Source organism: Papilio machaon, chromosome 1 (genome assembly GCF_912999745.1).
Source record: "Papilio machaon chromosome 1, ilPapMach1.1, whole genome shotgun sequence".
Lineage (NCBI taxonomy): Eukaryota > Metazoa > Arthropoda > Insecta > Lepidoptera > Papilionidae > Papilio > Papilio machaon.
In genome coordinates, this window is record NC_059986.1 from 10,525,654 (window position 1) to 10,551,947 (window position 26,294).

Below are 26,294 nucleotides of genomic sequence, written 5' to 3' on the forward strand. Positions count from 1 at the left end.
TCAAAGCGTCCAATGGAATCTTAGGATTTCAATCGATACCATATCGTTCATCGTAAGCTAACGCCCTTTACTGAGACAAGTATCTGATGAAATCCAAAACAACGTAACTGAGGAGAACTTCTTGTCTTGGACTGTATCGATTCTACTGTAAGATAAAGTTAACATATTTTCTGTGTTGAAAACATCTTTCAAATATTGATAGCGGAATAGTGAAATGAATATAAAGGTGGTTGTAGACTTGCAGCGCTGAGCGGCAATCCGTCAGGACTTATGCCACAATGCTGTCAGCAGCTGCGTCCACTCGATGAAGCGATATTTGTTTGGCTTGTTTCTCGGAGTTACTATGAGTCCTTTGAACTAAGCTTTTTTAATTTGGTTAGCCTGTACGTTATTTTTAATAAGCTGTGATTCTGTCTAGAGGACAGAACGATGAGCTAGTTATTTCTGATACATTTTCATTTAAAACTTTAACATTTGAAAATCAATGCAATTTTACATTAACTGATGTATGTTTAAAATAAATATCTCAATTAACTTAATTCGCATTAATTGCACATTAACCGCACGGTGCGACTGCGGTTGATGCGCGTGGGTGCGTGTGGGCGCGACTTTACGCCCGGCGCAATAAATCTGTCGCAGCATAATTAAATATTAACTCACATAGATAAAGTCAACAAGTGTAAGTACAATAAAAACCTTACCAAAATTAATCATTCATAGCCAATGATACAGATTCATACTTACTTTTCACAAAAACAAAGACGTCGTCAGTTCCCCGTCTGTTACTTCCCATAACATTTACCTATATAATAAACGAGGAAAATTCTATTATGTAATAAGAATCTGAACACTATAAAAAATCTCGTTAAAAGGTCTATGTTATTTTGTAACGCGTCATCGTTCATTTTCATATCTTAAAATTGTACGAAAACGTTGACAAATTTTGAGGTATATTTATACTATTGCTACAATATACAAATTAATTTATGAAATGGCATCCTCCCTTGCCACCGGTACGTCGTCCAAGTCCGCGCACGCGCCCGCGCCGTCTCTCCCGCCTAAAATATTAACGGTTTCGCCGATGTGGAGAGGGGGGCGAGGGGCGTAGGCAACCGTGAGGCCTACGGATTCTACTCCGCACCAAAATTTAATTAAAATATTTGTGTATTTTTTGATCAGTGACTTCTCTCATAGCTCTCGTAACCTAAATTCATCTAATATCATTTTACAAGAAAATAAGTAATTGCTTATTTGAAATTATTCCAGTTGCAATATTTTAATCATATTAGAGTCCCTGCAGGAACACCAACATTAGTGCTACAATTCCTTAGATATGATTTAATTTAGATATAGGCAATAAAATTTTAATTTTTCTAATCAACTGCTAATGTTATTAAATTTAATGCGATCGTAAAAATGAGGTTGAGAGCAGTCGCGCAGGAAGTCTCGAGTGGAGTCAAATCGAATGAAGATCTAGATAGTTAGGTCGTTAGTGCGGCCGGTCTATTGCAATCCAATTTATTTTATTCAACGAAATTAAAACACCGCAATGCAGCGCGCAGTGCAGCGCGCAGTGCACTGCCAGCACCAGCTCCGGCGGATCTACAATAAATCTTAATTAGCTCGTAAATTACAGGCGTACCTTTATGTCTGTTACTTCTTATCTTGAATCTTGAAAAAGACTTTTAATTAAGACAACACTTGAAACGACATTATTTAAAAATTAATCTGAACTGATGGAAACCCGCATACACTTTGATTATTTTTTTCTTTATTTGAATTCTCTGATGTCACAGGCTAATTACAATTCCCGGACAAAAAAATAATCTCACCAACTTTGTTAGCCAGGGAAAATACTTAGATAAGGAACCCGATGAATAACGATATTCAAATTTAATTATCTAGATTATATAACCTACATTTAATTATCTAGGTTATATACTCAGCTAAATAATTTGAAGTCACGTACAGTTGCTGTGGGCCATGTGTCGCCTGTCTTCTGTCGCCTCGTTCCGGCACTACTCTGTTGATTTGGACGCGTCCGCTCCTGCCTCTGGTATTGTAGCTACGGTGAGAATTGCCTCAAATGATTGTTATTGACAGCTGACTACTGACTGCATACAGAAATACTGACAGGCGATGTCTCCACCGACAGCCACTACCACTGTTACTCCACTTTTAATTCGTATTTAAAACGCGTTACAATTGTAAAGTAATGAAAACAAATATTTCTCCTCTCTCATCGAATTCGCATTGTTAGTTGTCTTGGCATAGCAACTAATAACGAAAGGCTTGGCCTAAAGTAAAATTATTGACTATTGTATTGAGTGTGTAATATATTTTGTAACAGTAACGATATGAGATAAGTACGAGATGTGCGGCGTGTTGCGGTGCCGAGTACAATTTACTGCGGCTTCGCAGTTAGTTTTATGCGTCGCACGTGACGTCGTTTGTGCGTGCTCCTCCCTCTTTATTTATATACTTACATACATATATTTATACAATTGTATATGTTCGAGTTATGTAAAAACGTAATAATATTTCGAATTCGCAAATGCCATTCTAAAAAAATCTCTATTGACATACAAGGCGATAAATGAGTAAAAAGCCACTAGCATCTAAATAAATTATTTTTTACTCATGTAAACACATTTTCCGGGTCGACGCATTCTCTGTTATCCGCGGCGGGATGGCGGAGGTACAAATTGTGCAACTTTTACAATTGAAGTGCACGAATGCTGGCGCTCACAGCTACGCGCTCATTAGGTACTACCGCACCGGCGTCAGGACTTATTTAGACTCATTAATTTTCATTGCATGTACGCAACTTCTTAATAATAAATCGGTAATCGTGAAGCTCTTGTGTCATATTTTGATATAAAATGTAAGTATAAATGGATACGCTCGTATAGACAAAATACCGACAGTTCCAGACAATTTACTATAACGCGTGTTCAAAAAGTTCAAATAAACTGCAATAATTGAGGCTCGCTGCGTGATTGTAGTACTCGAACGTGATCAGTGATCGTACAGACACTGCGTGCGTCACGATGTCGAGTGCGGCTCTTAAATAAACCGTGAGCGTGAGCTAAAATCAAAGGGAACGGCGAATGAAACATCTGGCTGATTGGTATTACAACAGGGCTCGCGCCTGCGGAACCTCGGCCGCGGAGCCCGGAAGTGGCTCCCTGCCCCTCGCGCCACCCCCGCGCTACGTGATCCCACTCGCATATTGGAAACAAAAAACGCAGCCCCTTAATGATAACGATCGAAAAAATACTCGAATCCCCTTTCTGTAGGTAATGCGTAGTATATAAGACTATATTTCTAAATATTACATCTTTTTGCTGGTGTAGGCTCTGGTCATCGCTACGTCAGTAACAAAAAGCGATCTATTTTTCCTCACTTTTAATTAGGGAGGGAATTTAATACACATCTCAGCCGTTTGAGATAAAATCCGGGTTAATTTAGATTTGGATCATGCGCTTTCTTATTGTTAAAAAAAAAAAAAATTAATCACTGAAAAGTTTTCCAAAGCTGATAGTTCTTTTTATTTTGCTTTTAGTAATCCAGGGAAAGGATGATCGCAGATGGGCCGATCGCCTCGCGCACCTTGGCGCCGCGCCGCCGCCTCGCCTCGCGGAGCACACTCGCAAGTTCTCTGATTTAAATCCACTTGCAGTATCGCGCTGCCCCGTCCTATCCGATCTTCGTATTCTCTTATATTATACAAGATCTCCGCTTTGAGAGTGCAGTGCAACAGAGATTTTGCATTTTTAAAATTAAAAAATTAAAAATTAAAATTAAAAAAAAATTAAATTATTTTCCTTATTCACTTTTGAATAAACAATTTCTTAAGAACTCTGCTTCCAAAATAATTTTAAAATTCTATATTAAGTCGCTCAATGTCTTCGCTTAAAATGTTGTAAACAAGTAAAGAATTTTATAAAAATCCTAATAAAAAAATTTAATTCTGTTGAGAGTCAATAGTCGTCGTAAAACATGCTGCTGCTATTGCCAGCTAACATTAAGGTGTAATAAAAGGGACGTTTAAGCAATCTTAGCTTGAATTTTTAACGAGTCTTTCTCCCAAATAGCTGCACGACTCACTTTATGTCGGCAATGAAGCGAACAATCTTACATTCTTTATATTTATCGAGTGAGGAAATTTTTGTGATAACATTACATTTAACACAGAATGGACGGTTTTATGTAAGAGGGAGGCGCGCCAGCACTGCCCACCCCGATTGTTTATGACGTAAAAAGTAGCCTTTATTAAATTAGATACGTAGAGGTAGCGCATAATCACATTCGCATTTTCCACCTTAAAACCACTCACACATAAAGAACTAATTCTAACAAATTAGCACTGATGCAAAATTAGCATTGAGTAAATCAAAGTAACCAGTGTATTAAGGTGGCATGTACAGTCGGGGAGGAGGGAGAGTGCTGTGCTGTGGGTGACACCACTGCTTGCGTGACGTTGTCAGCCGCTTGTTCATCATGTTTTTGCTGTGGTCGCGATAGCGCTCACCCCCGCGACCCGCGCACCTCGCCTGTGGAAACGAATGGCCCAAGTCAAACACATTGTTATTTTACGAGGCACATTCAAATAAAGTACATTTTAAATTTAAAACTTATTTTCAAAATGTTTCGATCCATTTTTCCAGAACAGAAAATTTTAGTTTAAAATAGTCAATAAAATTGCATAAATCAATAAAGTAATTTAATTTAATTGCTAAACACAACTTCATTTGTGGCCATCATGTGGGGGGAATTTGCCATAATCGCCACGCTTGGCAGGCGGGTTGGCGATCGCAGTGCTTCTCCACCGTTTTGTAAGGGACGCTGCTGCCCGTCCTCCGGTGGTCTGGACGCAGTTTAACGACATTACCCGGGTCGACGACATTACCCGGGTCGAAACCGCAAAGTGCTGGAATGGCGGCCACGTACAGGTCGACGCAGCGTGGGCAGGCCTCCCGCAAGATGGACCGATGATCTGGTCAAGGTTGCGGGAGTATCCTGGATGCGGGTTGCACAGGACCGATCATCGTGGCGATCTTTGGGGGAGGCCTATGCCCAGCAGTGGGCGTTACGAGGCTGAATGGATGGATGGATGGATGGCTAAATACAAACACTTACTTGAACTGAAACGAGCTCTGTGTAATTACAATATTAGTGTCAATACGAACGCATTTAGGTCGGTGATTGATAACACGCACTCAGTTGTCAGTGGACAGTGGACAGTGGTCAGTGCGTCACGAGCAACTAGTTACTGCAAAGCAAACACAGACGCTGTTCACGTCTTAACAAACTGTATCACTTTAATTATTGTACAACGATTACACTTGCTTTGCCTAGATGGCGTTGTTTGATTTAAATGCGTGGTATGGTTACGTTTTTGTATTGTCAATAAGTGATTTTGATTAATTTGTAATAAATGTCTTCGTTCTGAGTACATGTGGTTTTATTCATTAATACATTGGTGTGTTAAAAGTGCTGTGTTGTGCGTGAACAAATATTCTCGACCCTGAAGGCATAGACAAAAGGTCCTTCGAGCCGGATGTTTTCTCCGAACTGAGCGAGGATAGCGGTCTACAGCGACGGAGCTGAGTGGTCAACGGAGCTGTACGGCAACGAAGCCGTGCTGAGTGACGAGCGGGTCGGCTGTGCTGAGCCGAACGGACTGCGGTCGGCGGAACGGATCGGAGCAAGTAAGAGAAGTTATTAATAGTGTTCAAAGTGCACGTAAACACTAAATAACATGGAGGCGCAGTTAAGATTATTAGAAGACATTAAATGTCGTATTCATAAGGGACTTATTAATTTCAAAAAGTCTCCAAAAGAGAGGGTAAATCAAGCATATGTAGAATCTCGATTGGAAATTTTGAATAAACAATTCGAAGATTTCACAAGAAAACATGAAGATCTTTTAATGAAATACACTGAAGCGGATTTAAACTCAACAAGTTATATAAAAAATGACGTGTTTGAAACGGTCACGGATATTTTTATAACTTATAAGGTAGAATTATAAAATGCTTTATCTAATAGTTTACAGTCATGTAATAAAAGTGAGGCTTCACCAGATAACGATACGAAAACAAAATCGATTGCTAAATTACCTAAAATAGCCATTCCCATTTTTAGCGGTAAATATCAAGAGTGGTCAACATTTAGGGATTTGTTTTTGTCATTAATTGATGGTAATGAAACACTTGATGATGTACAACGACTACACTATTTAAGATCTCAGTTGTCAGGTGAAGCCGCACAGCTCATAAAGCACATTCCTATTACGCATGCAAACTATAAAAAATGTTGGTCCCTATTAAATAGCCGTTACAACAATAAAAGGTTCTTGGCGAATTGCATTCTCAAGCGTCTACTTAACCAAAAACAAATGACCATTGAGTCATCTATAACTCTCAAGCAACTTTTAGACACAACAACCGATTGCTTACACGAGTTATCAAATCTAGGGGTTCAAGTGGACGCTTGGGATATTATTGTTATTTATTTGATTGGCTCCAAGTTGGACGTTGAGACTAGGAAGCAGTGGGAACTCCAGGTTAGTCAATCTTGCGATGAACTTCCTAGCTTCAAAACTTTTCGGGACTTCTTGGAAAAACGTTTTCGAGCTCTTGAATTTTTAGAACCACAGAGTAGCAAGTCCAGTAGCAGTACTAAAGCATTGCATGTAGTTTCAAAAATATCCTGTCCACTTTGTTCTGAAGAGCATCTCTTGTGCCGTTGTAAGAGGTTTATTCAGGAATCAGTCGATCAGCGTCGCCAGATAGCTAAAAATCACGGTTTGTGTTTTAATTGCCTTCGCTCAAGTCACTTGAATATTAATTGTCGGATGAATATGAAATGTAAAACTTGTAACAGGAAGCATCACACTCTTTTGCACAAAAAATTCGATCCTAATACGGAGGCGGACTCTTCCGCGCCCGTCACCAGTGCTAATAAGGAACCACCACAGAACGAGTCCAAGGCTGAACCTCATATTTCAACCCATTTCGCGAAAAATGTACGTAGTCAGGTTTTACTAGCTACCGCCGTTGTTAAGGCTAGGTCGAGAAATGGGTATTCTCAAGTTTTGAGAGCCTTATTAGACCAAGGCTCTCAAGCTTCCTTTATAACAGAATCTGCAGTTCAGTTATTGAAGTTAAAAAAAATGGCCGTTAAAACTACTATTTCAGGATTGGGGGGAGGTCATAGCGACCTGACTTCAAAATACATGGTTCAAGTTAACATTCAATCTTTAATTGATCCTAACTTCAATTTTCAAATAAAAGCTTATGTGCTGAGTAGGGTAACTTCTATTTTACCAGAAAGGAAGTTTACTTTGGTGGATTGGCCAGAACTTCATAGTGTTGAGTTGGCTGACCCAAATTTCAATAAGCCCAGCAAAATTGATATTTTGCTAGGTTCAGAAGCCTATACTAAAATTTTAAAAGAAGGCTTAATTAAGGACCCTAGAGGTAAAACAATGGCTCAAGATACTTACCTTGGTTGGATAGTATCAGGAGAAGTCGAGGATGAATGGCAGTCGCATCATAAGTTAACTATTAGCATGCATGCAAAGGTCGAAACAGATCAAATCCTAAAAAGATTTTGGGAGTTAGAGGCAGAGCCAACAAACTCTGAATCATCAATACTTAGTCCTGAAGAACAAGCATGCGAAGATTACTTCGCTGCCACAACGCGCAGGGATGAAAATGGACGCTACATTGTAAAGCTGCCATTTCGGTCAAGTAAGACTCCCTATAACACAAAGGAAATAGCATTAAAAAGGTTGTATAGTCTTGAACGGAAGCTATCTAAAAATAGTGAGCTTAAATACCAATATACATCAGTAATTAATGATTATTTATCTCAAGGTCATATGGAAGAAATTACCAATGAAATAGAAAAGAATAAAATTGGCGCTGTTTACTTACCGCATCATGGTGTAATCCGCGAAAATAAGTCGACCACAAAATTAAGGGTGGTATTTGACGCGTCAGCTAAAGGATCCGATGGTGTTTCTTTGAACGACACTTTAATGGTTGGACCACCCTTACAAGCTGACTTACGCCATACTGTTATGCGGTGGCGACTACACCCTATATGTCTAGTAGCCGATATAATAAAAATGTATCGGCAAGTGAAGGTGGCTGGTGATCACGTAGACTATCAAAGGATTTTATGGCGAGAAGACGTTCATTCTAACGTAAAGGAATATAGGCTTTTGAGAGTTACATTTGGAATATCTAGCGCACCTTACCTGGCAGTGAAGGCATTGCAGCAAACTGCTTGCGATGAAGGCGAATCATATCCATATGCTGCTAGTAGAATCATGACAGACTTTTATATGGATGATCTCATGACGGGTTGCCAGACTGAAGAAGAAGCTGTAAAAATCTATCACGAATTTAATGAGCTTTTAAATAAAACCGGTTTCACCTTACAGAAATGGACAAGTAACCGAGAAGAACTACTTAAACATGTAGGGTCTTACATACATTAAATACTAATTTACATTAATAAATCACTTATCAATAATTTACTTATCTATTTACAGTTAGTTCATTCATTTATTTACATTATCATACACTCATACACACAAACATAAATCTATCACACGCAACTCACATAACAAAATTAATCTCTTTAGTACTTACCTGTGTCGTATCGGGCGACCTGCAATGAGGTGCAGTGGACACGCGTCAACCGACGTCAGCGCCTATTGTATGCGAGGCAGCCATGTGCATACGCAGGCCGGCAAGCCGCCGCAACGCTTCCCCGCACCAGTCCGGTTTTTGCGCTCGCACTAGACGCACGCCGCTTTGCGCTCCCGACGCACTCGCTTACCTGCTTACGTATTTCGCTACCGCTTCGCTCGATCTCTGTGACGCTTTCGTGTTTCCTAAATTCCTTCGCAATACCTATATTCTAATATTCTACTGTGATCTGTGTAACTATTGTGCCAATTAACCTTCTGTGCCACGTGTATTATATACTTCGCCTTCTGGCTAATAAATATTGTGTTGCTGAACTAGTTGTTATTTCTTGTCAATATATTTATTGTAAATATTCTATTCTAATATATCTCAACCCCACAACTGGTGACCCCTTTGACAATGAACAAACCGGGCGCAGGAGAAGGCGCGTGTGGTTCCACTTCCAAAGCAGGTCCGTCATCCGACATTTTTAAAGTGGGAATTCGTGTTCCACCTTTTTGGCCGGAAGAACCGGAAATATGGTTTGCACAGATCGAGGGACAATTCGCCATATCCGGAATTATTAACGACGCGACGAAATTTAATTACGTCATCGGCCAGTTGGACAAGCAGTATTCTATAGAAATAAAAGACATAATCGTCAATCCTCCAGCCACAGAGAAATATGAGAAGCTGAAATCCGAGCTCATTAAGCGACTGACCGCATCGAAGGAGAAGAAACTGAAACAACTGCTCATGCATGAAGAGTTAGGCGATCGCAAGCCGTCTCAATTCCTCCGTCATCTTACCAGTCTTGCCGGACCCCAGGTACCAGACGATTTTATTAAAACCATTTGGATCAGTCGACTACCAAGCGGAACCCAAACAGTACTCGCTGGACAACCTACAGCCACTCTGGAAGTTTTGTCAGACCTAGCAGACCGCATACACGACATCGCACCGCATACACCTCAGGTAGCATCTACCAGCCAAGCTATACCAGGGTCAGCCTTTAGCGATCTGGTGAGGGAAGTGGCCGAACTCAGAAAGCAGTTCCAGTCGTTTACAACCCAAGGGAAGAGGCAAGCCCGTTCCAACGCAAGACAGGACAATCGCGGTCGTTCCAGGTCCAGGTCAAAGTCGAACTACCGGAAGTACCCCATTTGCTGGTATCATGCGAAGTTTGGGGATAAGGCCAATCATTGTTCGCGACCCTGCGACTACAAGTCGGAAAACGTGCAGGGCGGTCAGTAATGGCGACTGCCGATTGCCCTTACACAACTAGTCGCCTGTTCGTCACTGACCGGAAGACGAAGATGCAGTTCTTGGTCGATACTGGAAGCGACCTCTGCGTCTTCCCCCGATCGTCACTGCAGGACCGACGAGCGAAAACGGACTACCAACTGTGTGCAGCTAACGGCACCCCTATAGACACTTATGGTTTTGTGTATTTGTATTTAGATTTTGGACTTAAACGTGTATTTAAATGGAGATTTGTAGTAGCAGATGTTCAAAAAGCTATTATTGGTGTAGATTTTCTAACCTTTTATAATATAATGGTAGATTGTCGCCATCAGCGCTTAATAGATAATACTACTACTATAACTGCTGTAGCTTCACTAGATTGTAAGAATGCTATTACCTCTGTAAAAGTTGCAACTGGAAACACAAAGTACCACAAGATCTTGGAAGAGTTTCCAGATATTACACGACCCTCAGGTACACACCGCGCCATACTACATAACACCGTGCACCACATCCGCACTACACCAGGCCCTCCAGTTTCTTGTACCCCTAGACGTTTGTCCCCTGAGAAACTCAAAATTGCCAAGCTCGAGTTCCAGTCAATGTTGGACGGCGGGACAGCTAGGCCTTCGGAGAGCCCGTGGTCCTCCCCATTACACTTAGCACCTAAAAAAGATAACGGATGGCGCCCCTGTGGGGATTATAGGATGCTCAATGCGCGTACAATTCCTGATATGTACCCCATAAGGCACATACACGATTTTACGCACAGCATAGCAGGATGCAGAATTTTCAGCACTCTCGACCTCGTGAAGGCTTACAACCAAATCCCGGTCTTCTCGGAGGATATTCCGAAAACTGCCATCACCACACCCTTTGGAATGTTCGAATTCCCATTCATGAGCTTTGGTCTCCGGAACGCTGGGCAAACATTCCAAAGGTTTGTGGATGAAATGACGAGAGGGCTGGACTTTTGCTACTGCTACCTCGACGACTTCCTCATCTTCTCTAGGGATGCAGAACAACACGAGGAGCACCTGCGCACTATCTTCAACCGCCTGAAGAACTACGGCATGTTGATAAACACATCGAAGTGTATTTTCGGAGCAGAGGAGGTAACGTTTTTAGGTTACAGCATCTCCGCTAAAGGGACGAAGCCACTGGATGCTAAGGTCGAAGCTATCCAGCAATTCCCAACACCGACCAACGTCCGCCAACTCAGACGATTCCTGGGCATGGTAAACTTCTATAGAAGATTCCTGCCCAGGGCCGCTGAAGTTCAAGCTCCACTGAACGCTCTTTTGGTTGGTTCAGTAAAGGGTTCTCAGCCGGTTGACATTTCAGGAGCAGCTCTGCAGGCATTTGAGGAATGCAAGTCTAGCCTCTCAGACGCTGCACTCTTAGCTCACCCTGACTGCAAAGCTAAGCTTGCCCTAGTAACTGACGCGTCGGACAAAGCAATCGGCGCCGCCTTGCAGCAACTTAGGGATGGATCATGGGAGCCTTTAGCTTTCTTCTCTCGAAAGCTGAACCCTGCACAAGAGAAGTACTCTCCTTACGATAGGGAACTTTTGGCAATATATGAGGCTGTGAAATATTTCCGGCATATGTTAGAGGCCAGGCATTTCATCATTTACACTGACCATAAGCCGATCAGTTTCGCTTTCCAGGGTCGGAAAGCTAACTGCTCGCCTAGGCAGTACCGATATTTAGACTACATTGCCCAGTTCACGACAGACATAAGGCATATATCTGGCAAAGACAATGTAGTCGCTGATGCCTTATCCCGGGTCGAAGAACTAGAAATGCCTATCGACTTCAATGCCTTAGCCGCAAGTCAAGCTTCCGACCCTGAATTAGCCAAGCTGATCGAACAAGGTTCGTCATTACGCTTCGAAAAGCTCTCATTGCCTGGTTGCAGTTCCTTATTGTACTGTGATGTCAGTACAGGAGTGTCAAGACCGTTTGTAACGAGTTTCTATCGGAAACAAGTCTTCGACAGTCTCCACTCCTTGAGCCACCCCGGCCCCAAGGCCGCAGCCAAAGTAGTGTCAGCACGCTTTGTGTGGCCTGGCATGAAAAAAGACTGCAGGGAATGGGCACGCGCTTGTCTCGCCTGCCAACGCGCTAAAGTGAGCCGGCATGTGTCTGCGAAAACAGGCACATTTAACCTCCCACGTGCGCGCTTCAAGGAAGTACATATCGACCTGGTTGGTCCACTTCCTTCATCAGAGGGCTACCGCTATTGCCTAACCGCTGTAGATAGATTCACTCGATGGCCGGAAGTGGTACCAATCGCAGATATCACTGCGGAGACGGTGGCAAGAGCATTACTCGCCACATGGATCTCCCGTTATGGATGCCCGACAGACATCGTAACGGACAGAGGTCGCCAATTTGAATCAGCCCTATTCCAACACCTTTCGCAGATTGCTGGGTTTCATCACAAAAGAACAACGGCGTATCACCCAGCCAGTAATGGCTTGGTTGAAAGGTTCCATAGACAGCTCAAGGCAGCCATCATGTGCCATGCAAACGACAGATGGACTGAGTCTTTGCCTTGGGTGCTGCTTGGAATACGCAGTTCCTTCAAAGAAGATTTGCAGGCCTCCTCCGCTGAGTTACTGTACGGCGAGCCGCTCAGACTCCCAGGAGAGTTCTTCGAGTCGAACACCAACGTAACGACTGACACTACTGAATTCGTAGCGCGTCTCCGCTCATTCGCTCAAAAACTACGTCCAGTACCTGCAGCTCGTCATGGTATAGACAAAGTCTTTGTTTTCAGAGAATTGGCTACATGTGAGCACGTCTTCCTCAGGGACGACACAGTGAGAGGAAGCCTTCAACCAGCTTACTCGGGCCCTCATAAAGTTATCTGGAGAAGTGACAAAATCTTTAAAATCACCGTTAATGGCAGAGACGTCACCGTGTCCATAGATCGGCTGAAACCAGCGTACATCCTTAGAGACGTACATGATGCAACCTCGCAAGACCATTTACCAAAGGTGAATAAAGATTATGTCACGCGTTCGGGACGTCGAGTTAAGTTCCCGGATTTTTATCGCCCCTAGCCGGGTCTCTGGAGGGGGGTGGTGTAGGGTCTTACATACATTAAATACTAATTTACATTAATAAATCACTTATCAATAATTTACTTATCTATTTACAGTTAGTTCATTCATTTATTTACATTATCATACACTCATACACACAAACATAAATCTATCACACGCAACTCACATAACAAAATTAATCTCTTTAGTACTTACCTGTGTCGTATCGGGCGACCTGCAATGAGGTGCAGTGGACACGCGTCAACCGACGTCAGCGCCTATTGTATGCGAGGCAGCCATGTGCATACGCAGGCCGGCAAGCCGCCGCAACGCTTCCCCGCACCAGTCCGGTTTTTGCGCTCGCACTAGACGCACGCCGCTTTGCGCTCCCGACGCACTCGCTTACCTGCTTACGTATTTCGCTACCGCTTCGCTCGATCTCTGTGACGCTTTCGTGTTTCCTAAATTCCTTCGCAATACCTATATTCTAATATTCTACTGTGATCTGTGTAACTATTGTGCCAATTAACCTTCTGTGCCACGTGTATTATATACTTCGCCTTCTGGCTAATAAATATTGTGTTGCTGAACTAGTTGTTATTTCTTGTCAATATATTTATTGTAAATATTCTATTCTAATATATCTCAACCCCACAAACAAATAGAACTGGATACTGGAAGAAATCTAGAAATAAAGGAAGATGAAACTACAAGAATTTTAGGACTTACCTGGAACCGTAATTCTGATGAATTCCATTACACTGTAAACTTACCTTTTTCAACACCGTCGTCATCGGTACCTGAAACTAAAAGAAGTGTCATATCAGAGATATCACGTTTATATGACCCATTAGGTTGGATCGCACCATGTATAATTACCGCAAAGATCTTCATCCAAAAACTATGGATCAGTGGTTTAGATTGGGATGACGAACTATCTGCAGAGCTTCTGGCTGAATGGCAGTTTTACCGTTGCGAGTTACAAAAACTCAATGGATTTAGGATTCCGAGATGGCTGCAAAGAAAAAACAATGATCAAAATGTGGAATTACATGGTTTCTCTGATGCATCAAGTGTGGCGTACGCCGCGGTTGTTTACATGAGAGTTATCGATAGTGAAGGCCAAATAAACTGCAATCTGGTAACTGCAAAAACAAAGGTGGCTCCCATAAAACAGGTTTCAATTCCAAGACTGGAGTTATGTGGAGCAGTTTTAGTTACCAAATTACTGTTAGAAGTAGCTCGAGTTTTGAATGTTCAAAAATCAGACTTACATGCATGGACGGATTCAACAGTTGTGCTAGCATGGTTGAGCGATCATCCGAGTCGGTGGAAAACCTTCGTTGCAAATCGGACATCTGAAATCCTTACTGCCCTCGACTCCACTCAATGGCATTATGTGGACACAAAAAATAATCCCGCAGATATTGCTTCGAGGGGAACAACACCCACATCTTTATTAAATGATTCGCTTTGGAAACACGGACCACCGTGGTTGCTAGCTGACACCATAGCATATTGCAGACCTAAAGCTATAATGACCAAACTGGAACAAAGATCTGTCAAGGTTCATGTGGCAGAGATAACCGACAATTCGATCGAATTGATATGGTCCAGATTTTCATCTTTCCGTAAGTTAACCAGGACGTTAGCCTATTGCAGACGATTTTTGAATTTAAAGGTGGCTAAAGCATTACGGACACAGTTACCGCCTTACCTAACAGCTTCTGAAATTGCAGATACCATCCATCGCTGTCTCATGCTCTGCCAAATAGTGTGGTTTGAGACAGAAATAGAGGCAATACGAGCTGGTAAAACTGTTAGCAAGAACAGCGGTTTGATTTCTTTGAATCCTTATTTGGATGATAGGGGCCTCATGAGAGTGGGAGGAAGAATCCAAAATTCTCAGTTAGATGACAATATGAAGCACCCTATCATTGTTCCTTATCAGTCTCATTTGACGAAACTGCTCATATCGGACGCTCATCAACGCGTACTGCACGGCGGGCCACAATTGACATTAAATTTCCTTCGGTCAAAATATTGGATTGTGCGAGGTAAGCAGTTGATTAAAGCTCATATCCACAACTGTGTGCCATGTATTCGTCATGCAGCTGTAACAAGAAATCAACTGATGGGGCAGTTGCCGTCATGCAGGGTGACACCGAGTAAACCTTTTCTTCATTCGGGCGTCGATTATGCGGGTCCAATTCAAATGAGAACAGCTAAGGGTCGCGGCCATAAGTCCTACAAAGGATATATATGTCTTTTTGTTTGCATGGCAACTCGTGCTGTGCACATCGAAGCGGTGTCTGACTTGACATCTGAAGGCTTTCTTTCAGCCTTTAAACGTTTTGTCGCCAGACGGGGTCACTGCAGTCATCTTTACAGTGACAACGGCACCAACTTCGTTGGAGCTTCAAAGGAGCTTAAGGCAATGTTTCACAATGAATGTGCTTCTCTTCCTCGAGAAATAGCGGCTTTATTGGCCAATAATGGAACAAAATGGCATTTCATCCCGCCTCACTCTCCTAACTTCGGAGGTCTGTGGGAAGCTGGGATAAAAAGTACAAAACATCACCTTAGACGAGTTATTGGTGATTCTACTTTGACTTTTGAGGAGTTGAGTACAGTTTTGTCACAAATTGAGGCATGTCTGAACTCAAGACCTCTGTCACAGAATAGTGCCAACTCGACAGATCCAAACCCTTTGACACCAGGACATTTCTTGGTCGGTCAGCCACTGGTGATAGCACCAGACTATAACTATGAGCATACGACAGTGAGTAGCTTGAGACGTTGGCAATTGACACAAAGAATGATTCAGGCTTTTGGAAACGTTGGTCTCAGGAGTATTTAACTATGTTCTTTCAACGACATAAGTGGGCTAAACGTATCCGCGATCCAAAGGTTGGGGATATTGTGTTGGTAAAAGAAGACAATTTACCCCCTGCCAAATGGTTATATGGGAGAGTAATTGAAGTACACCCTGGTAAAGATAATTTAGTTCGCGTAGTTACCCTGCAATGTAAGGATTCCCGAGTCAAACGTCCAACTTCGAAATTGTGTATCTTGCCTGTTAATGATGAATGATTAGTAGAATTATTAGTTAGCTAGTTGTTAATTAGTTGATTAGTATTAGAATATGTAACTTGATTTTTTCTTAACTCTTTCACTCAATACTTTAAGGTAGAAGTTTCTGAATTGTTATTTTTTGTTCTTATTTTTTTTACTTTATATACAGTCCACTGCGATAGTAATTACAATTAGAATTTATATTGTTAGTATATTTAAGTTTTTAGAAAATGTTTTGAACTATGAATATTGTCATCTCCGATCACCTAAGATTATAGTAATAAATATATTGTTATAAATGTCATGGTGGGCGGTTTGGAAGGACTCGGTCCTTGGTGGGCGGAATGTTCACATCTTAACAAACTGTATCACTTTAATTATTGTACAACGATTACACTTGCTTTGCCTAGATGGCGTTGTTTGATTTAAATGCGTGGTATGGTTACGTTTTTGTATTGTCAATAAGTGATTTTGATTAATTTGTAATAATTTGTAAATAATGTTCCTCTTCCCCCCGGACTGCCGTAAGGTGTAGACGTCTTTCGTGTGTTTTGTTTTTCGACAAAAATATATTAAATTTAAATCAGTTTAATGTGGACAAAATAATAGGAGTGCATAAAAGTGTGGAGTTAATAAACAAAAGAAGAAACAAACAACTATGATCGGACTTATGCGACCCTGGTACCGTGAGTCGAACAAAATTATTTTGTAATAATAAATTCATTAAGAAGACCCCGCCCACATCGTTGTAATTGGTCAACCCTACTTTCATTTGGTTTACGGAAGACGCGCACACGCACTTCGCTACGCCCTTGAGATTAAGACCCGTTCACACGGTACATATTTATATTTATAAAAAAATAAATAAAAAATAAATAAAAAAAAAAGTATTTTGAACTATTTCTATATTACAAAGGACAACTTAACACGATGAACAAATCGCAACCAGAGGACATGACAGAATCCAACCCACAGACGTCTTTAGTCACAGCGCGCGACAAACGAAAAAAGGCAAATGTAGACTTTAGTGTCGAATTCAACTATTTTAAAGAGGAGATGAGGGAGCTCATTATCTCTAGAACGTCGGCACAAGAACAAGAACTTAAAAAGATTGCTCCAACTCTAATAGAAATACAGCAATCTAATCGTAATATAGAAAACTCAATAGCTTTTCTCACGGCGCAGAATGAAGAATACAAGAAACAAATTGAGAAACTGCAACGTCAAGCACAAGAGGATAAAAAATATGTTACACTTTTAGAAGAAAAAATTGAAGACATGCAAAAGGGAATGAGAAAAACTTGCTTTGAGGTAAAGAATGTACCAAAAAAAGAATCCGAAACAAAAGAAGATCTAATTGATATGATAACGTGCTTAACAAAAAATATTGGATGTGAAGTTGATAAGAAAGACATAAAGGACATCTACAGAGTCCGTGGAAAAAAGGATGGAGCGCAAAAAACACCTATCGTAGTTGAAACAGTCTCAACTATCTTAAAAAATGACATACTCAAGATGTCTAAAAGCTTCAATATACGACATAAAGATAAAATCAGTGCTCGCCATTTGGGACTACGTTCTGGGGAAGACACACCAGTATTTATAACAGAAAATCTAACAGCAAAGTCAGCCAGACTGTACTTTTTGGGTAGAGATCTGGTAAAATCTAACTCCTATAAATTCTGTTGGACTGCATACGGGAAGGTATATGTCAGAAAGGACGAAAAGTCTCCTGTTGTACTAATTAAAAATGAATCGCAAATTCAACAACTAATGCAAGCTGGCTGACTATATGATCTTCAACCTTGTAGTATTTTTATTATTTTTATTATTACCTCTGTGCGATTTGATTTGTTTTACATATTGTATCAAAACCTCATACGCTCTGAAACAATATTCACTCACAATTCCATTACTTCACCAGTTACCTTCATGTGCCAATTCATAACAAATATTAACCTATCTCTGCCTCTAAAAATTAATTGCAAACTAACATCTGTTTTCTCATATGACCAACAGAATATACATAAAATAAATACAACTAATATATCTTACTTTAAATTATATCATGGATAATCAACTAATTACTTTACATGAAATAGACGAATCTAGCTCTGCAAAATCAATAATTTGTGATATAGATGATTTGAGTAAAAACACAATCTGTAAGGGTGATCTAACAGTTATAACTCAGAACATTAGGAGCATTTATAAAAACTTCGACGATCTACAAATTTCATTAACCAATTTTAAAAATGACTTTGATGTATTAGTACTAACAGAATGTCAATTAGACCTTAATAAAACAATTCCTATGTTAGATAATTATACAACATATAATACTTTAAAACACTTAAACAAAAATGATGGGGTTACTGTATACGTTAAAACTGATCTTAGACCTAAAATATTTGAAATTGATTTGGCACATGCATCTTGTGTACAAATAGATATACTTAATTACAGCATATTAGGAATATATAGATCACCCTCAACAACGAATGCTGAAAATTTCATTGACTCACTTCGTTTACACCTCAATACTTTTGATAAGCATAAAAATATTATATTAACGGGCGACTTAAATATTAATCTTATACCTAAAATCAACGAATCGAGTACAGAATATAATAACAGACATAATTACCTTAACATGTTATCTGAACAAGGCTTACTACCCGGACATTTAAATCCAACTCGAGGAAACAGTTGTCTAGACCACTTCATGTTAAAACTAGATAAGATGATTTCTGCTACGGTAGCCACCTTAAATACTACAATTACAGATCATCGAATGATTTTATTATGCTTAGCTAAAGTTAAGGACGTAATATCCTCCCCTAGCACTAAAACTATATTCGATATGGAAAACGCCTTAATCAGCCTGGCAAATAAAAATTTATCCGAACTATTACATTATGATGACCCGAATAAAATAACAGAAAGTCTTATAGAAAAAATTAGTGAATCAATTAGCGAAAACACAAAAACAATAAAAAAGACTAAAATTACTAGAAATATTAAGCCTTGGATTACGACGGGTATATTACGCTGTATTCGGAACAGAAACAAAATGCAAATGAAACTAAAACTAAATCCTTGTGATGAGATTCTGAAAATAACTTATAAGCGGTATCGCAACTACTGCAATAACCTTATTAAAAAACTTAAACGTGACTATGAAAGAAATTTATTGTTAGTAAAAGACCCGAAAAAACTTTGGAATAATATCAAAAGCATTGCTCACATTAAGACTGACAAGAGCGCCAACACTGAACTATTAAAAATTGACCAAGACCCTCTCGTGTCTGTAAATCGTGTGAATACCTACTTTGCTAGCATTGGAGAGGAATTAGCTAAAAATATTTAAAACGACGCTCAAACAATTCCCAGTGATACTAACGAAAATAAGTACAACTCTCCGAATCACCTTACATCTTTAGCCATGCTCGACACGGATGTTGAAGAGGTTAGCCATATTTTAATGTCTCTAAAATCTGACAGTGCGGCAGGCTGGGACAATATAACATCCAAATTTCTAAAGTCGGCAAAAGAGATAGTCGTTCCTATCATTTGTCATTTAGTGAACACTTGCTTCGCGAAAGGAATTTTCCCAAAGTTGTTAAAGAGATCAATTATTACACCGGTATACAAGGGTGGTCACCGTGACGATGTAAGCAATTATAGGCCTATCTCGGTTCTTCCTGTTGTATCTAAAATTTTAGAAAAACTGATGAATAAACGGTTAATAAATTATTTTAACAAATATGAAATTCTATCCCGCTCACAATATGGATTCAGACAAGGGAAATGTACACAAGATGCAATTTTAGAATTAACTTCAAAAATAACTGATGCTCTAGACCATAAAAAGAAATGTTTGACCGTATTTTTGGATTTAAAAAAGGCCTTCGATACCGTCTGTGTTACCACCCTTATCAGAAAATTGGAAAGACTTGGTGTAAGGGGAAACCAGTTAACCCTACTACAAGATTATTTAAGCAACCGTACTCAAAGGGTAAAAATAGGAAAATACACTAGTGATGATCTCAAAATATCATTTGGTGTACCACAAGGCAGTGTTTTAGGCCCCACCTTATTCTTAGCGTATCTCAATGATTTGTGCAACCTAAATCTAAATAAAGGACACGTTATATCGTACGCGGACGATACAGCATTAGTCTTCGTTGGGGATACTTGGGAGGAAACACGTAGTGCAGCTGAACTTGGTTTGCGCAAAGTAACAAAATGGCTTAAATCTAATCTATTAACTCTAAACACATCAAAAACCAATTACATATGCTTTTCAATCAACAACCGTACACAACCGTTAAACTTCAATATAAAGATTCATGACTGCAGTAACGTGAATAACGACTGTCTCTGCCCTAGTATTGAGCAAGTTGGTTGTACCAAATATCTTGGACTAATGATCGATCAAAGATTATCTTGGCACAATCATGTTGAATTATCTACAAACAGAATACGAAAACTGATTTGGATTTTTAAAACTATCAGAAACATAGCCTCTAGTAAGCTTTTAAATCAAGTGTACATGGCTCTTGCGCAGTCGATTCTGGCATACTGCATCCCTGTTTGGGGTGGTACTAACAAAGTTAAGCTCTTAGAGCTAGAACGCAGCCAAAGATCCCTAATAAAAGTCATGTACCATAAGCCCTATAGGTATCCTACGAGATTACTTTACGCTGACAGCAAGTTGTTGAGCATTAGGAAATTATACATACTACACTTGTTAATAACAAAACACAAATCAGTTTTCTATAATTCTAAATTGGATACTAGAAGAAGCAAAAAAGCAATCAATGAAGGTATGGTAAAAACATGTTTTGCTTGGCGTCAATATAAAAAACAATCAGAATACATATACAATAAAACCAATAAAATTCTAAATATGTCACATTTGAACCTACATGATTTAAAAAATATTGTTACGAATTGGCTTAATCAACTAGAATATGATGAAGTAGAAATGTTACTTAACGCACCATAACAGACACATTCAGAAACAAAATAGACCAAAATACTCACACTACTAGTTCCACGCATACACTTTCATGCACTTGCAGTTTAAACGCACACAACACAACACAACAACACGCGCGCATTTACACTTAAAAGCAAACACACATGCAATGTATTAGTCTAAGTCATAACGAAATGTAACAAAATAAAAATGTATAAAATTTCATATGTTATGGAAGAACGGGGCATCCTGACACAAGTATGTACTTACTTAAAAGGGTGCCTCAACCTAAAATTTGTTTGTAATAATTGTGTTTTGAAATAAATAAAATTTATTATTTATTTATTATTTATTTATTTATGTCTTCGTTCTGAGTACATGTGGTTTTATTCATTAATACATTGGTGTGTTAAAAGTGCTGTGTTGTGCGTGAACAAATATTCTCGACCCTGAAGGCATAGACAGACGCACACTGAATACATTTGCATAAGCAACGTACAATAAAATCATATCTCATACTTTAATATCATACGATAATAATTATTTTCTTTTATCGGTTTAAAGATGCGACAACAAGCAGTGCTGCAAACATTAGAAACTTTTCTAGTATGAACTTGTTCAATGGACTGCGAGTCTCTGTACCTCGTTTTGTACCACACACATTGAGTCTGTCGTTAAAGTAGTAAATCGCTTGAGCATTTCGAATATAAAAATATTGTGAATGCGTCGTTACAGAGACCTTAAAGTATATCTCCCTCGGGCCCCGAGAGGAAGTTATCTCTCCGATGATCCGGTAACGCACATTCCAAATATTGATGCTTTCAGTAAAACTGGATCTCGCTCCCCCCTCACGACATCTTTTATATCCCACATAAAGTTTATCTGTTTACTATGGACCTATTTCAGCGTGTGTTGAGCTCGGTGCCGCGGGGAACTTCTCCGAAACCAAATTGAATAACGAATAGAAGTAAAATAATATCGGTAGAGCACTCAATTAAAGTTATTGGAACAATAAGCTGGGACGTACTCGTAGGATCGGTCTGTGTCGTCGTGTGGATGTTGCGCTTGGCTGTCGGCTGTCGGCATTCCGATCTTTGTAAAATTAAAATTGAATGATTTTGTCTTACACGTTATATTATTAATTAAGATATTTTGGTATTTATATCTCTATAATAGATATGGGATATGGACAACAGGGTAAAAATTATCCTATGTCCTTTTCCTGGTTCTAAGCTACCTGCCCACCAATTTTCAGTCAAATCGATTCAGCCGTTCTTGAGTTATAAATAGTGTAACTAACACGACTTTCTTTTATATGTATAGATGTCAAACTTGTTTCTCGATAATTAATTTATTTGATTCTTGGTATTAGGAAGTTATTATTTAATTACCTATATGGTTAATCAAATTCGTTTGTCCTAGGACTGTTTTACTAACATTTTTTTTCTTTAATATTTTTAATAATATAAGTTCCAATGTTAATTAGAACATTTAAAAATAAACTACAAAATACGGCATTTTATTGTTCCGTTTATTTTCGTTCGTTTGTTCCACTAACTGGCGGTGGAATAAGTTGTATCAGGTATCAGGTATCGGCACAAAGTTTGCGGCGCGCGTATTGCTGATCGCATCTTATCTGCGCCACCCTAAATTGTTACAACTTTTTGTTTTGATAAGACGGCGCTTCGGCCTCTTCTTCACTAACGGCAAATTTTAAATCATTATCATATTACGATAAAATAAAAAGTCAAAATATCTATCCAATGAGATTCATCAGCTGTACGTTTCCATTTCTTTATAATCATTGCAAGAAAATAGCATTGCATCGATAACTAGATAATCTCACTCTTACTTCGAGATCATTTTAGTCTTTTGTTAGGACTAGGCGATAGATTACGTAGACTGAATTCAGCTTAAGCCTCTCTCCCGGCTGCAGCCTTAAGATGATCCCATTTTAATTAACGGTCCGCCGCCCGCCGCCCCCGCTCGCCGCTCGCCGCCCGCCGCTAGATTAATCAGAAGCGCGTCTTGGAGATCTTCCGCTTAATGCCTCATCTTTGAGCGCGATTGATGCTCTTGTGAGGCGTCCGGCGTACCGCGCCTGGGGCTTCTTTTAATTTCAGCATAAAAACAAAATAGCTGCTGTAATTTCAAAATGATCTTACACAAAGGCAAAATAAACGACATCTTTCGCCGCAAGGCCAACTTTTACGATATGTCTTTATACCTATAAATCCTACCTGAGTATAGCTAAAATTACATGTTTCTGATTTTGATCTGAGCTCTGTACGTTTCATTGAGAATTGCCGTCCAATTTACACTTTACTGTTTATTTAAATTTTGCTTAATCCATGAATTAATGCAGGCAAATATTGCGGTGTCGGTTTGAAACTTATTTGATGAAGTCATAATAAGACCGGACAAATCAGCTTCGTAACTCTCTTGTTGATGTTCCTAACTTTGAGTATGGTGGCGGGGCAAGGTAGGGAGCGGGAGCGGGAGCGGGGACAGGACGGCCCCGGGCCCGGTGCGGCCTCTTAACAACTTTACAAACAGCTTACAAAGTAGTAGAGCCGGTAACAGTCGCCGAATTGTTCAATGTTGAATTAAAATTTATGATTATGTTACGATAAAAACTTTTTGGGAGATATTTCTTCATATAACCCAAAATAAGTTTTCAAAACACACAATGTGAACATCACAAACCTTCTGGCACATCCTCAGAACATCCTGCCATAGATCTGTCAATCCTTCTTTCTTGATACTAATCTTTCTTTTCTCACGCCTATAAATTTGTCACCATAAAGTGTTTTCATAAATTACATACAATAATTGATCTTACATTTTATCCAAATTTGCTTTCGTGTTTAATGAAGATAGAAATAAAAGCTTTTTACAGTGATAAATGCCAGCAACAACAACATCTGTTACACGAATGGGCCGGCTCGTCCGCTGCAATACCACGACCACACAGAAGAAAGGCGTGAAGTGAAACGTGGACGCCTTGTTAGGGGAAATGTTATCTTTCTGTGCATCTCCTCATCCATCGATTAAGAGACGCATCTTCCGTGGCGGATGTCTATAGCCAGCATTGGCTTCGCCATTTCGGCGAATTCAGGTGGCCGTTTGCTCGTTTGCCATCTCAAAATATTTAAAAAAGAACGATTAGCATTCGACCGGTGTTGAAGGAGTTGCATTGCATGGTTTTACTTTGAAAAAAATAATGGAGTATCGTAACTTTATAATAGCGCCACCTAGTAGTCTGCTAATACACTATTACGTCTCGTCCCCTAAAGCGCATTGTACATCATATTCACTTGTTTTTACTACATTAGAAAAAAAAGATACTTCTTCACAGTTGTATTACACTTCGGAATCCCTACTGTTGGCGAAGTAATGAGTTAAAAACGCAAAAAAAAATCAGTACTTCAGTACAATTTGCAGAAACCATAACATTTGGCGGATTCGCCAAGCTCCTGAAAAACTTTTAATACAAGTATTTTCCGTGAGCTATAAATCAAAGTTTGATAACTATGCAAGCGTTATCGGCTAAACGAATACCGGCTGACTTAGATTTGCTGGCAAACCGCCGAGCGACTCTATTTACGCGGAGCTCTTCATGCATGTGCACTTTACCTAGCTTTAGCAAAGATACTATGTAGGTTCTAATTCTGAACAAATCGTATTTTTTCATCCTTTTTAGTTTTAGATTACTTAAAAATAAAATACGTAAATCTGTAATGAACGCCAATTAAACAAGACTCAAAAATGTAAGAGCTTTCTTTATCTTATGGGCAGACGTAAATTCTTTATAACCTTGTAACGCTTGACGCCTAATTTTGTCTCACAAAAGCTATTCTCCAGAGAGACATACATCGCCGGCTGTACGTTACTTAAATACGGTTTTATCATCTATTCCTACCACAGGAGGCAGAGTCCTATTGAATTATAAAAAACTTTTGTGGATCAATAAAACTTATTTTATTTTTTATTCTCCAATTGCAGTTTTTATTTATTTACCTTATTAAATGTTTTGTTTACCTAATAATTGATTATTTATTTTGCACAAGTAGATCTGTGTCTCCAATAGACAACACAATTGTAACTATCTATGTAGATATATTAAATCTAAAACGGTTATCATTTATTAAAGCAGAAAATAAAGCTACGGCTTAACTCTCTTAAGTACAATCAAGGTCGAGCTACGTTTTTGCTCTGAAAAAAATAAAGGATTTATGACACTCGCTACGACTTTATACAAATTTTGCTCAGAAAAGCCTTAACATATTTTGCGTACAATATTATGTGACATTACTCCACTCTGTTCGTAACATACTTATATGATTTATTATTAAAGTTTCTACATAATAACGTGTTTCATTAAACATAGGAAGTCTTTATTATGAATTAACATATTTTATATTCGCGACTCTCTCTCTCTCTCCTTTGCCATGTTACTTATATAACACGCAAGCGAGAAGAGAGTTGCCAGAAGTTATCAATTCCACCTGCACCGAAATAACGGAGTCCATCTGCCATTAAGTCCGTAATAATGAAGCATATACAGGACGGCTTTTTTAACTTTATCTTTGGTGCTTATAATTATACAATCTGTACTGACATTTAGTACGCATGCTAACATAAATAACAGTGGGCCTAACACGAGTGCTCGTAACAATAGCCATCGTTCTAAATACTGTATTAACATTAGTGCAGCGCTCCTATCGGGCGTAAAGTACACCAAAAATTTCATACAAATCTTGACATAATTGACGATGACAATACATTGCCGATTGTCACAAATATTCGTGCTTGACCCTCAGGCACAAATTAGACGTAATTGATACTATTTGATTGCAATTGTTAATAAGCAAATTCAGAAAATGATAAACGTAGCGAGCTAGCAGAGTCGAAGTTGAAACGTCCGGGGATTCGCTCGATCAGAAAGGCGAGATGGAAAAAGGAGCGGCCATTACTTTTGTCTTCCGCGCGGATTGTAATCAGACTTATATATCCGCCGCGGCCGAGCCCTGCGCCCACTGCTCCAGAGGTAATGAGCTCGCGAGGGAAACAAATCATTTAAATTGTATATAAATTATTATCTACTTTTAGATTTAATATATAAATAAGTAGCATCTGAGTATAAATTGTGTGTGTAAAATTGTGAGTATAAAGTGAAAGAGACTAACATTTATATACGCCTCAAAAGTAATTTTGGTACTTTTACGT

The 26,294-nt window shown here is 39.4% G+C and overlaps 3 protein-coding genes across 3 annotated transcripts; all 3 read left to right on the forward strand.

Moving 5' to 3' along the window:
• The first annotated feature begins 6,403 nt into the window (after window positions 1-6,403).
• On the forward strand, window positions 6,404-8,472 carry LOC123723515. Its single transcript, XM_045686433.1, has 3 exons — window positions 6,404-6,762; window positions 6,892-7,760; window positions 8,459-8,472. The coding sequence occupies exons 1-3, from the start codon at window positions 6,404-6,406 to the stop codon at window positions 8,470-8,472; spliced, it is 1,242 nt and encodes a 413-aa protein (XP_045542389.1).
• A 656-nt stretch (window positions 8,473-9,128) lies between these two features.
• Window positions 9,129-9,962, forward strand: LOC106711344. The gene has a single exon (XM_014503647.2). The coding sequence runs from the start codon at window positions 9,129-9,131 to the stop codon at window positions 9,960-9,962; it is 834 nt and encodes a 277-aa protein (XP_014359133.1).
• A 7,049-nt stretch (window positions 9,963-17,011) lies between these two features.
• LOC123723537 lies at window positions 17,012-17,869 on the forward strand. Its single transcript, XM_045686582.1, has one exon. It carries the CDS (start codon window positions 17,012-17,014, stop codon window positions 17,867-17,869), a length of 858 nt encoding a protein of 285 aa, XP_045542538.1.
• The last annotated feature ends 8,425 nt before the right edge of the window (window positions 17,870-26,294 follow it).